This window comes from Hippichthys cyanospilos, chromosome 19 (assembly GCF_059441005.1).
Source record: "Hippichthys cyanospilos isolate Australia breed blue-spotted pipefish chromosome 19, RoL_Hcya_1.0, whole genome shotgun sequence".
NCBI classification, from domain to species: domain Eukaryota; kingdom Metazoa; phylum Chordata; class Actinopteri; order Syngnathiformes; family Syngnathidae; genus Hippichthys; species Hippichthys cyanospilos.
In genome coordinates, this window is record NC_142387.1 from 1,596,035 (window position 1) to 1,609,312 (window position 13,278).

The 13,278-nt window shown below is 37.7% G+C and overlaps 2 protein-coding genes across 8 annotated transcripts in view; both read right to left on the reverse strand.

The window, feature by feature from the left end:
* The window catches only part of tlcd4a (TLC domain containing 4a), a 33,226-nt gene extending 29,569 nt beyond the window's left edge, over positions 1 to 3,657 (reverse strand). Inside the window, exon 1 of the mRNA XM_088402102.1 lies at positions 3,455 to 3,657. The gene's annotated coding sequence lies outside the window, so the exon portion shown is untranslated. The remainder of the gene's footprint in view (positions 1 to 3,454) is intronic.
* A 4,638-nt stretch (positions 3,658 to 8,295) lies between these two features.
* The window catches only part of phldb2b (pleckstrin homology-like domain, family B, member 2b), a 93,542-nt gene continuing 88,559 nt past the window's right edge, over positions 8,296 to 13,278 (reverse strand). For all 7 annotated transcript variants that reach the window (XM_088401639.1, XM_088401638.1, XM_088401637.1 and 4 more), the window contains one exon: positions 8,296 to 11,068. In XM_088401639.1, coding sequence (XP_088257765.1) covers positions 10,928 to 11,068 — 141 coding nt within the window. In that variant the 3' untranslated portion in view covers positions 8,296 to 10,927. The remainder of the gene's footprint in view (positions 11,069 to 13,278) is intronic.

A 13,278-nucleotide genomic window follows, 5' to 3' on the forward strand; every position in this document is an offset into this window, starting at 1 on the left:
ACCTCAAATGCACACAACTGGGACAACCAGTCGTAGTTGTCTTGCTTTGTCTCGTACTGTTGGATTGTCTTGTCATATGCTGCTACTTATGTCTTGTCTTGGGGTACTCTTGCCATACCTGGTTTTTGTATTTAGTTTTTAGTTTTAGTTATTAGTTTAGCAACACTAGGCAAAGTAGATCTAACATACTGCACATTACATTACTATAGATAAGAATCTAGTTTTTAGGATTGTCTCGTCTTGCACACCTGCACTTTGTTATTGTACATGTAAAACGCAGAGGATAGTGAGAAACGCAATTTCGATTCCTTTGTATGTTAAGCACATGTGAAGAAATTGATAATAAACTTGACTTTGAAATTTGATAGGCAAGTTAACAATGAAGTTAAGACAAGTTTTTACCAATTACGCCTGTTCGCTAAGGTAAAAATATGTTCTGAGCCGTCACGACCTGGAGAGAGCTATACATGCTCTTATCAGCTCCAGGTTGGATTACTGTAACGCTCTGTATGTTGGCATCTCCCAGTATTCCTATAATCACCTTCAACTGGTCTTAGAATGTCAGAGAAATCTCTAAAAGAAGACTAGGACAAGCCTAGCTGCTAAGCAGCAAAAAGAGTAACTCAGACAGCCAAGATTGACTTTTCTATGCCAAGGCACAGGGAAAAAGCTTGGCGAGCAAACTCATGCGTTGCCTGCACTAATTCACCGCTCAAGCGTCTCTGCCTGGATTTTATTCATTCAGCAAAGCATTGCACATTACAAGACATAACAAAAAGAGCCAGTCAGGCGCCACCAACAGCTGGGCCAAGGTCCCAGCTCACACTTTCCTGCGTCAACAGCTCTGTCGAAGGACTGGGGCGAGATGAACTAGGACTGCATACATGAATAACAATGCACAAGAAATAAGCACATAATGATAACAACCGAAGATATGATTCCCTTCACAACTGGTCCGGAATGCCGCTGCCCGTCTGCTAACAAACACCAAAAGAAGAGAGCACATCACCCCCAGTACTTTATTCCCTCCATTGGCTTTCGGTTGAGTTTAAACTTTTATTGTTTGTTTTTAAAGCTCTTAATGGCCTCGCCCCACCGTATTTATCTGCGCTTTTAACTGTGCGGGGACATGCCAGGGCTTTGAGGTCATCCAACCAACTGGTGTTGGAAGTGCCCAGGTCCAAGTACAAGCACTGGGGTGACTGTGTCTTCTCGGTGGCTGTTCCCAGACTCTGGAATAAACTCCCTCTTAATTTGCGCACTTTATCGGACCTGAGCCTCTTCAGATCAAGACTGAAAACCCATTCAGGACGGCTTTCGATATTCAGTAGTGTGGTGACTCTCTTTTTTAAATCTTTTATTCTATGTTTTTTTTATTGCATATTCCATGTCTTAAATTGTGTTATTCTGTATGTTTTACTGTAAAGCACTTTGGCCCACCTCTAGATGGTTGTAAAGCGCTAAATAAATAAAGTACATTTACATTTACATGATTGGCTTGATCATGATCATCTGATGAATGCCACTTTATGTAATTTCGGTTATCGGCTGGAATTTGTTTGAATGTCTGGGGGAGTAATAATGTCTAATTATTTGTTTGACCAATATGTCAGCTAATTGGAAGAGTGGTTAACACGTCTGCCTCACAGTTCAGAGTCCCAAGTTCAATTCCAGCTCTCTCTGACCTTCCTGTGTGGAGTTTGCATGTTTTCCGGCTTCTGCCCACGTTCCAAGAACATGCATGGCAGGTGTATTGGACACTGGAAATTGTCCTTCGGTCTGATTGGGTGTGTGAATGGTTGTTCATTACTGTGTGCCCTGCAATTGGATGCCAACTAGTCCAGCATGTTCCTCACCTACTGTCCAAAGAGAGCTGGAACCTGCAAGTCTGCAACACTAGTAGGGAGAAGCGGCTATAGAAAATAGATGGATGGATATTTAAACAAGTTATTGATGTAAATGTATTGGAACATCTTGGGATCGTTTTGGTTACTTTTAAACTCGCTGATCCACAGGCATGATCGTCCCCAAAAATTCCTAATTATGTAAAGAAGTCAGTTTGTTGAGAAAAAAAATCATTAATACGTACATAGTGCAATATAAATTAAGCATAAATGTGTTTCAAATCAGTCAAAAATGTTACATATCCAAATCAGCTACTAGTAACACATACACGACAAGAATTATAACTTCATTAATTGTGCCACACAATGCATTTCGTGAATCAAATTAGGAAGTTTTTGTTGTTGCTTTTTTAAATATATTTATTGTTGGTTTGTGGGGAACAGTTACCATGCCAACACATGAATAGTAGCAATCTGCATATAATTGCCACCTACTGAATTGAGGAACAAAATTGTATTTATAATAGTTATTAAAAGTTATCATGTAATTAATAGGTAATCTGTATTCTGCAAAATATGATCATCTGCCTAAAAAAAAGATCAAAATTGTTCTTAAGGTGTTCTTAAGACTTGTCAGAAGTACAATTTAGAACATGTTCACAAGAAAACCAATTAAGACTGTTTCAGAATGTCTTTAGAACAATTGAGAAATTGAACTAACGCTAAGGAATCCCTAATGTGAACATGTATTTGCTCCTTTTGTCAAAACTCACGCATATTTGCCAGGGTTTGTTCAAGGTCACAAATGTTTACCAACCAGTTTAATGGTTATTGTTGTTACAATTATATTTTGATCAGATCTGCTTTTAAGCAGTACAGGCAAATGACTGGTGACCTTACAGCTTGCTCTGTAAACGATCCGGGTAATAAACGAATGTTCTTAAGACAGACTCTTGGCGTTTTCATTAAGATCAATTGTACAGTATATCTATTCTTTATGTATGCAGTTAATAAAAACAACCTATGAAAGAGTTTCAAGGAGTCTATGAATACTCGATTAATTTGAAAATGGTAGAAAAGATATTTTGAGGGTGGCCATGAGGGTGCCCGCAGAGTGACAACGCCACCAGATAGCTCCGCCCCTGATTAGAGCACAATGTAATGTCCTTCCGGAAAAACACATATGAAAAACTGATAGAAGATAAATGTCGTTTATTGCAGCAGAACGCGACTCAGACATGGGTACTTGTGTTGTCGTCGGCTTCATGACTACCCCTGGCAGTGGGCAAAAACGAGAGCATTCGGCATTTCTTTTGAGAGAAGAAAAACAATGCGGAGTCTATTTCAGGAGGATCTGACTCAGGTTACTTGGGGTTGCCTATTCCGTGTTCTCACCCTACATTGGGTAAGCGGTTGGCCGCCGGCACTTTTAACTTGGTCTTTAACATGGATTTCCACGGTGCAGAGACCGATTTCTCAACCAGACTCACAACAGTGATGGTGCTTTCACTTTGTTTTCGTTAAAAACCCCGCATAAGGCCCAACAACGTCGTAACGCCGAGACGGGCTTGAAGTCGCCTGGCGCGGTGAGGAAATAAGTCTGTTGTTACCTGTCGACTTTCATGAAGACGCCTTGCCTCGGCTGCTCACGGCTGGTAGCGCCGCGTCACATCCACGGCCATTATATCTGTTCAGGCTACATAAACAACCCACACGCACAAACTAGCTTCTCCGTGTCAACCAAGCAGGGTTGTCAACCAAGCAGGGTTGTCCACAAACCATGTTGATGGCTAACGTGCATATTTGCAGTGGTTCCACGAATGATTTTTTTTAGGGGGCGTTTGTGATTGGTGCACGCTTGCTCCAGCAGGGCCCGCCCCATCTTATCTTTGTTCTTTCGGTCTCAAGTTACAGCAGCCTTCTAAAAGCCACACATCAGTGGTGCGTGCCATTTGGTAATTGGATCTATGTCTAATAAATATTAAAAATAGAAAAACGACTGGTTATGATTTTTTTTTAAAAATAGAAACACAATTACAGGGAACCTGCTTTTTTACTTGCTTGTTGTCTTGAATGAGTAAGAAAAAAATCTGTTTTGATTTTTTTCCTCGATACAAAGGACTCAAATATTTCTTTTGGATTCCCTTTACTGGCCCCCTAAAGCATGTATCATACCCATCAAAAGATGGAGACAGCGTGACACCTGAAGACAATGTTGCGTTTAGAGGCTACTAGATGGTGACTAGGCTATAGACGCTTTGTAGAACTGTCCTCAAACTATTTTAAAATAAGTTGCATCAGAGTTACAGATAACCCTCGAAAGTTATGTGAACCACTAGCTCAGTTAAATGCTAAACTGAAGGCCTGTTACCCCAAATAAAGCCCCTGGCTCTACACAAGGCAAAATTGAGAAAATGGATGAAGACAACGCGGCTAACAATGTAAAAGTGTTCACGCTAGCTATCGAAAATCAAGGCAAGCCGACTGAAAAGTTGATAGAGGACGTCCAAAAGTCCATTGACTTCGTCTTAGCATAGATGAGAGGAATGAAGACAAAACTTAGACAAGACAGTCATGGGAGTTAAAAAGAAAGAAGAAAAATGACAGAAGTTGGAATACCAAGTGATGGAGAATTCAAGATACAAGAGAAGATGGAATCTCTGCTTGCGCAGGCTTCCTGAGGTAGAGGGAGAGGTGGTGGGATTGAAGGTGATCAATATTTGTCAGAATGTGGCTCCAGGTGCCAAAGAAAAGTTTCCAGATGTCCGATCACAGGCTGGGTCCCAAAAAACCTGTCAAACCCAGACAAGGGCCCTTTGCCATCATCATTCAATTCACAATGAGGCATTTCCGTGATTTGATTTGGAAGGAATCTAAGAACCACGAATATCTTGGGCAAAATAATCTTTGCTTCCAAGAGGATCTTACACAGGAGGATCGGGAGAGTCGTGAGCGATTGTGGCCGCTGGTCCAGCGAGCCCGTCAGGAGAAGAAAATTGTCTATTTTGTGTGTGTGTGTGTGTGTGTGTGTGTGCAAGGGCTGCCTGCTCATCCTCACAGTCAGGGCAGTCGAGGCAGAGCGGCGTTACTGAAGAGGACGAAGAGATGGAGTGAGATGGAATGACTGATCATTCTGTTCGGGTTTGAGATTTACATCGAGGATCTGTTCTGTGTGCGCTTATAACCACTGTTCTATTTCATGTGTAAGTGACATTTGTTCATTTTAATCATTTCGTTTATAAAGTCATTTCCAGTGAATGCTCGAGGTTTGAGACATTACAAAACGGAAGGCACTTTTTCTTTATGCAAAAAGCTTTGATGCAGACTTCTGTCTAATCCAGGAATTGCACTCTCTTTCTGAAGACCGTACCTTTTGGAAGTCGCAATGGGTGGAGGACTTGTGGATGTCGCATGGAAATCAGCATTCAGCAGGAACTTTGACTCTTAAACACAAAGTCGATGGCAAGGTCATTCTCACACGAGAAGACCCATTTTGACACTTCATTCTGATGGTTGTAGCCTACAATAACCAAATATGTTTAATAGGTCAGGCAGCATACGAGTATGCCAGGCGGCCAGAAGAAGGCACAATGTTGCCAAACAAATCACAACTATTTCTGTTCGTTTTCAACAAGTTTGTTATTTTTTTATATCTTGAGCAATAAATGTTTTAGACATGATGATGTGATGTATATTGCACTTGTCACCATGGCAATAAACGGGCCACAAGTTGTGAAGAAGAAAAAAAAAAATCTCACCCACTTTCACCGCTTGTTCTTCTATTTGCACATGCTCCGACAGCCATTCCATCTTATTGGAAGCGCATTTCTTTTTTACTTTGGCTTGTTGAGCGGATGTGTCGCTGCTCGTTCGTTTCGTGAGTAAAAGGGGTTAGCATTTGACGTCTCTTAACTCCGCACTGTTGTTAGCTAGCTAACCAGCACGGGGTGTGTATGCAGGGAACCGGGGTGTGTATGCAGGGAACGTTTCTGTCCTTGCGTTTGATTGGATGAATAGTATAAGTGAAACATTCATAGGCTGGACACTTGTCACTCGCTGTCACAATGCAAAATGGTTCAGAAAACAATATTATTGATCTAATTAACCAGATGAGGTCTAATATTAGATATTATTTAATAGGTTTATATTGCATTGTGTTTTATGCGCAGCATAGACATTCTTGTGCGCTGAGATCGTGCGAGCAGTGCGCAAATGTGCACGCTTGTAGCTTAGAAGAAACACTGATGGCGGGTGAATTGAACATACTTAATTGTCCTTAGGTGTGATGGGGTGTCTGAATGGTTGTTCGTCTCTGTGTGCCCTGCGAGTAGCTGACAACCGGTTCAGGGTGTCCTCCCGAAGGGTGTACTGCCCGAAGCCAGCTGAGATAGGCGCCAGTAAGCCTGCGACTCCTGTGGAGATAAGCGGCTCTAGAAGATGGATAGTTATGAATTATTGGAACGTGTGAATATTAGTAATGATGAAAATGTGAAAGGAATGAATGAATGATGTACAGTATATATGAAATGGGGAAGTCACAAATGTGGTGAATATATATATATATATATATATATATATATATATATATATATATATATATATACAGTATATATAGAATTATTGGAAAAATGAACAATGTAAATGGTGCCTAAGGCAAACAGATGAATTAAATGTGAATGTGTAATGGGAAAACTCAAAAGGTGAAATGTTAAATCTCCCTTTGGATATGAATATTGGAATATTGAAGTGAAAATATGGAATAATGGGAATGATCCCCAAGGCACGATGAATGAGCTAAATAGTGAAAATATGAAATGTGAAAGCTGTAAATATGACATGTAAAATCACCCAATATTAAGTCAATGGGTTTTTTTGCATGGAAAATCTGTAAATACTTGGAATGAGAAAAATGTCGCGCAAGTAATTGGAATCATATGAAATTGGAATGGTGTGAATTGGATGAACTGGGAATGAGTTGAAATGTGTCAAAACACGGGCGGAATAAAGAGGAACATATGTGTGGAGGCTTTCGCTTTCACACAATGATGGAGTGTTTTTACTCCAAATAACTTTCATGGCTGTTTTCACCATCGTTATGACATTGGTTTTAAGCAGGACAGGCAAAGTCCTGAACCAAGTTCCTATGCCATATCTTATGATGCTTCCTAGCACAGCATCGTAAAAGGTGGTCATGACTCCCATGTTCAACCGAAAGAATTTAAGCCTTTGGAGAAAATGCAACCTTTGCGCTCGCTTAGCGCATAAGTAGTTCACATGGACATTACATTTTAGCATGTTGTCCATTTGGACTCCTTGGTACTTATATGAAGTTACCTGCTTGATAGGTGTGGTCCGCAGTGCTGCTGGTTCATGTGCGCACACGCGTTTAGGGTCGAAAATCATCTCTTTAGTTTTATTAGGATTCAAAATTAGGTAGCTGTTCTCTGACCACTCATTAAAATAGTACATTTTCTTAAGGTAGATCATAGGGCTTTTAAATCCAAAGAGAAGACTAAGAATAGTATTATCATTTGAGTATTTGGTAGTCTACTCCTGCAATCATTGGTATAAATAGTAAATAGAAAAAGTGACCTTACACCCCTTTGTGGTACTCCCAATAGTATTATCATCTGAGTATTTGGTAGTCTACTCCTGCAATCATTGGTATAAATAGTAAATAGAAAAAGTGACCTTACACCCCTTTGTGGTACTCCCATGCTGCACCTTCTTGCACAATAAAGAATAGAGTTTACTTTTACCTGGCTGTTGGGATCTGTTAGTTAGCAGTGAATAAAACCATCTGATAATAAAAGGATTAACATTCATATTGGTTAACCTTTTGACAAGTAATTGAGGGCATAGACTAAGCGTCAAATGCACTGAAATTAGCCAAGAGAACATGTGCGTACGCTTTTAGTTTCTCAAAGTTTTTACTGATAACAGCCTCATATATATATATATATATATATATATATATATATATATATATATATATATAGGGTTGACATTGTATAATAAACATAATACATGTAAATAACATACCAGCCTCATGCCACGATTTACTCATTTGTCTATCTGTAGTACTGTGGCACAAGAAGCTTAGTTTTATTTTCCATTTTTTCTATAAAATACTGTGAAAATCATAAATAATGCATGCAGTAATAAATTGTTTTATTTTGGGAAGTCAACTTCCAAAAGGCTAAAGATATGATGAAATACGTATTGCCTGATTATTAAGGTACAATATGTACCTTAATAATCAGGCGATTATTGTCTTACCGTTCTTGACCAAATTGGTGATGCAAATAGCGCTACAATTTCATTGCAGGAAAAAAGTTAAAACAGAAAGTCGATTTGCACTGTACAAGGGAATGATGTCTTTATGAATAAAAGAACGCCCATCAAACTCATTAAAAGAGATCCGACAACATTAGGTTTCTAAAGCACAGGATCAATGAGAACAAAAATGTTTATTATTGTAACGTGCAAAGTAAAAATTAACAACCGTGGAATTAACAAAATGAATTAACTACCCAAAATGACAGGATCAACGAGATGTGCTTATTATAACATGAGGTATGTAACAAATATTTATCCAAAACAAAGGTCGGAGCAAAAAAAAAAAAAAAAGCACCTCGTGTTAAAAAGAACTTTGGTTTAAAAAAAAAACAACAACAATGAAAAGGGTTAACAATGATACACTGATACGGATTAGAATTAGATGTATGATAAATATGGTTTTCTCTGCTTGCATACTGTACAAAAAGCCATTAAATTACTAATAACAAACCAAGCAGCATGATGTAAGCTATTTCATACATCCTGGTGCTTGTTAATGTAATACATGTACCATCATTATTTTCTCGCACTATGGATAACTTAACTCTGGTCTTTCAAAAGGAGCAAGTATTTCCAAAATTTCCGCAGTCCATGTTTTGTCAGCACAGGCAAATTTGCATAGCATATACAGTATAGAAACAATGCAACAATGATACAATCAAGAATATAGACTTTTGAATATGTATTAAAAAAAAAAAAATCATACATCAATCCACCTGGACACTGGGATGATCCTTATCTTTATCATTGACTTTAACAGTAAAAACAAATAAAAAATTAAAAAAATAAAAATATGGCTTAGCCTTATGTCTTAATCTTAAGCAATAGTGTGAAAACTGTGTTGCATTGTATTGATCAATACTTGATTGACAAGCACCTTGGACCTGCCTGAGCTCACAGGTATTAGAAAACACACATTTGCACGCACGCAAACACACACGCGCATGCCTGCACGCAATCAATTAAAACCTGAGGATATTCTCAAATTACATGTTATAACGTAATCCATCACATATCAGACACACCAATGCCAAAAATGTGCATTCTATAAACACTAACTTGCAATAAATTGTTGGTGCGTCCTTACACGATAAAGGAAATACCAGAATTTGACCCTCAAATTTAAGGGTGCGTCGTAAACACAGGTGCGTCCAATATTTGGGAAATTATGGTATTTATTGTTTTCACATTAATAACATATCTAAATACAACTATTTTCTGGGTCTATGATGCAAAAGTAAAGAAAAAATGTTTGCTTGCCTATGAAAAACATTTTGCACTACCAGGAAGAGGTGGTGTCCGATACACCTAAATAGGGCGGCACAATTCATCAAATTTTAATCGCAATAACGATATTGGCTGCCATGATTAATTAAGCTGACCTTAAGGTCATCATTCAAAAACCACGGCCGTCCGCGCGGGCTAGATTTTCCGCAATGCGTACTTTCCAGAAATTTGTAAAACATGGCCAATGACGATTGTTTATGGAAGTTCGCCCGAGGACTGCAAAACACGTGCTGGCGAGATTCCGCGTATCATACCTCGGCGCAGAGTGTTCACGCGTCAAGCATAAACTAGGCTTTTGCAGTAGCCTCAACTGAGTGGGACTCGATGACGACGCTGAAGTTGGCTTTACAGGCACGCTCCCAAGTGTTCATTTTTCAGGTTCCACCTTAAAAGCCTTTATATGGCAACGTTTTCCCACATGCTTGCATGAAAAAAGCCTCTGGTCACCCTAGTATATTATTTGTCAGTGTGAAATTGTGTTGAGTTTCTGATTCCTAATACAATATATATCGTGTTAGCTGTGAATTTTGACCCATTTTAAAAAATAAATTTGGTTTGAAATTACCGAAAATGACATTTTGACTTCTAGTTGATTAAAATTTGCTTGAAAGTAAATGATGTGCTTGTTTCTAAGTAGTATTTTCTTCATTGGTTTACACTCAGCAAGTATGTTAGCTGTGTTGCCCTGCGTGCCAGGTTTTTGCTATGTCTTGCGTGAATGTGTTTTAATTATTTACTTTAGTTTATTATTATTATTTGTATTATTTTATACTTAAATAATAATAGTGGTCTTGTTTATATACTGCTTGTATAAAAAAGGGCAATAAATAGATGTTTTTAACCAAACATGACGAATAATCGTGATTAATAATCGATTTCAATACTGAAAAAATAATCGTGATTATTTTTTACCTCTAAACTTGTTGCAGTAAGACAAAAACATTAGATTTGTATGAGTTCTGATTGTCTTTCAGTAATAATTTAACAAAGCATGAAAAAGCTACTGTGAGTAATTGGTAAATCAGAGGTGCTGTCAGGCATTTGCTGAGGAAGGAGATATAAATGTTTAAATAGTAAAATAACAATAATAATAGTAAAATAACAATATTGATAAAAGTGTTCATAAACCCAACAAAAATCAGGGGTGCCCAATGCCTCGTCCACGGTCGATTTTGGTCGCCCACATGACATCACACTAAAAAAATTAAAACGGTACATTATTTCTACCATAAATACAATTTATTTTGGAGGATTGGCTGGCTTTCTCACAATTTTTGGCTTTTACTTCAATACTGTGATATAGTGGCTTGTCCCATATGTCTTGTAGTACATCTAAAAAAAATAAACACATACCCCTCCCGGTTGGCTGCTGGAAATCTGATCTTGGGGCAAAACAGTTTGGGCACCCCTGATTTAGATGCTTACTCAGCTTTCGGATATTCTTCCACAACCTTTCACTACAACATGAATTGTGTGTATCCTTCAGCGCCTGTAACAATGACATCCATCCAGATCCTCATGGCTTCAGGGGAAGGTGCCACCATGTAATAGACCCTGTCATGAGTCTTGACGCTGAAGGTGAGAGAGGGGTTGGGGCTCTAGAGGAGACAAGGAGTAAGTCAGAAAGACTAAATTGGTGAAATAGAATATCGCATTACTGAGACATTAGAAGTGGAATTCTTATAAAAAATATCACTGATCACCTGTATGTTTTCACAATCCTCCAAAATCGTATAGATAAAAAGTAAAGCAAACTTGTTACATATCAGAAAAAAGATGAAGAATTTAACACTGACTTGTCTCATAAATTGATTTAAAAAAGCAACGTTGTTCCGATTTTTATTCAAATGAAGACTTCAGTCTTACATGACGTATTTCTGTCAACCATAATCTCACTATGTAATTGTCAAGGTTCACCTGTAAGACAGTTTTGAGAAACTATACACAAAGAAGAAGAAATGGCATTTCCCCCCCTCTCTCATGCATGAAGACGACAAAGACTTCAAAATGTACAATTCTACTTCGTTCTGCCAACTTTCTCCGCACCCTGTTTTTATTAGCTCAAGTGGTCCCTAGTACAATAGTCACTGTTGCCCTGAAGGATTGGGGAGACATTTGGCAAATAATGTAAACAATTGGTTTACAATGGTGAGGAATGCAGTTTATCTCCTTTCCCTCAGGAGCAGTATGCGTGGCTGGACACAAAACCCTCGTTGGTCACAGACCTGTCTCCTTTCCGCAGCTGCTTGAGATGTGTCAGTTCCTCTTCTTCACAACCAACAGTAACAGAAAACATTCATCCTAATCTATCAACATCCTGATCACATAACAAAAATACTAATTGATTGCATGACAAACATACTAAGTGATTGCATAACAAATATGGGATAACCTATATGCAATTATTCTGACAATAATAAACGTCCATTAAAAAGAGTGACAAGGAAGTGTCACGATTTGATTAAACAATGGATAACACTGTATTAAAAATGCATGTAGAAAATGCTTTATAAAATTAAGAACAAAAGATGCTGACCTAAATTAAACCAGTAAATATTATAAGAATAAATAAGCAACATTAACATGCATTATTGGAACAAAGCAGGGGTGATCCACAGGAATAATGGAAAATGGTATTAAATGGTATTTTAAGTAATAGGCATTAGAAAAATAAACTATCCAGAATATTTTATGAATGACAAAAATGTTGTTATTGATTAAATAAAAGATAGAACAAATTAGTTTTATGAATACTTATTCATGTGGTAGTAAATTAGCAAAAGAAATTCCAGAACCACCAAAAAAGAAATAAATGTATTGAGAACAACCCATCAATCATGTTCCTTAGTGCTGTATTAGATAGAATTATATATACCATATTTTTCGGACTATAAGCCACGACTTTTTCCTCATGATTTGAGCCCTGTGGCTTATAGTCCAATGTGGTTTATCTGCAATGCAACTGCAAAGATGGCAATGGCTGTGGTCAAAAAGAGTTTTAAAATATATTAAAAATATTTTTAAAAAATGTCAAAATTCAATTATTAAGACTATTAAGTTTATTCTGCAGTACCACCTTTGTTGTTGGAGATTTTTACATAGACTTAGAGTACCCTCTTCTGGTCACTTTAAAATATTATTTTTCGCAGTAGACGTAAGTTATCCAATGTGGAAGCACGCAAAGACGACAGGTTAATGTTCGAGGATTGCTGATCTTATTTGTTTTGCCTTGGACGAGAATTATCCGTAAGTACACAAGTTGTCAAAATTGACACTGTTCATCTGTTTTGTTTATCGTTAGAGACATTGGAAATAAGAGTATTTTTTCGTTGTGCAACTTGCTTGTTTGCTTGAGAGGTGCTATGTATCATTAGCTGATTATGTGTTTTATTTTTCTAGTTTCACGGCGACCTAAAGAGGGTAATGGTCAATGGCCATTGTTCAAATAAAGCAAAGTAAAAGAAAAGGCAGTCTGGTTGTTTGAAACGTCGTTATCCAGCCGTTTGGCTGGCGAAAAACCCGACTCTTCGGAGTTGAGGACGGCATAAAGATCTTGTATAAAAGTTTGTGTTTGATATACAGTGTACAGTATATGATTGTATTTATAATATGATTGTATATATTATTTAGGTGCAGTGTGTGCAATGTTCACTAAATTCTATCTAATCTATCAATTAAGCAATGGGAGACAGAAAGCTGTTAAAGAGAGGACATTGCAGTTGGTATACGATTTAAAATAAAATTTAAAAAAAAAAAAAAAAAAAATATATATATATATATATATATATATATATATATATACACACAC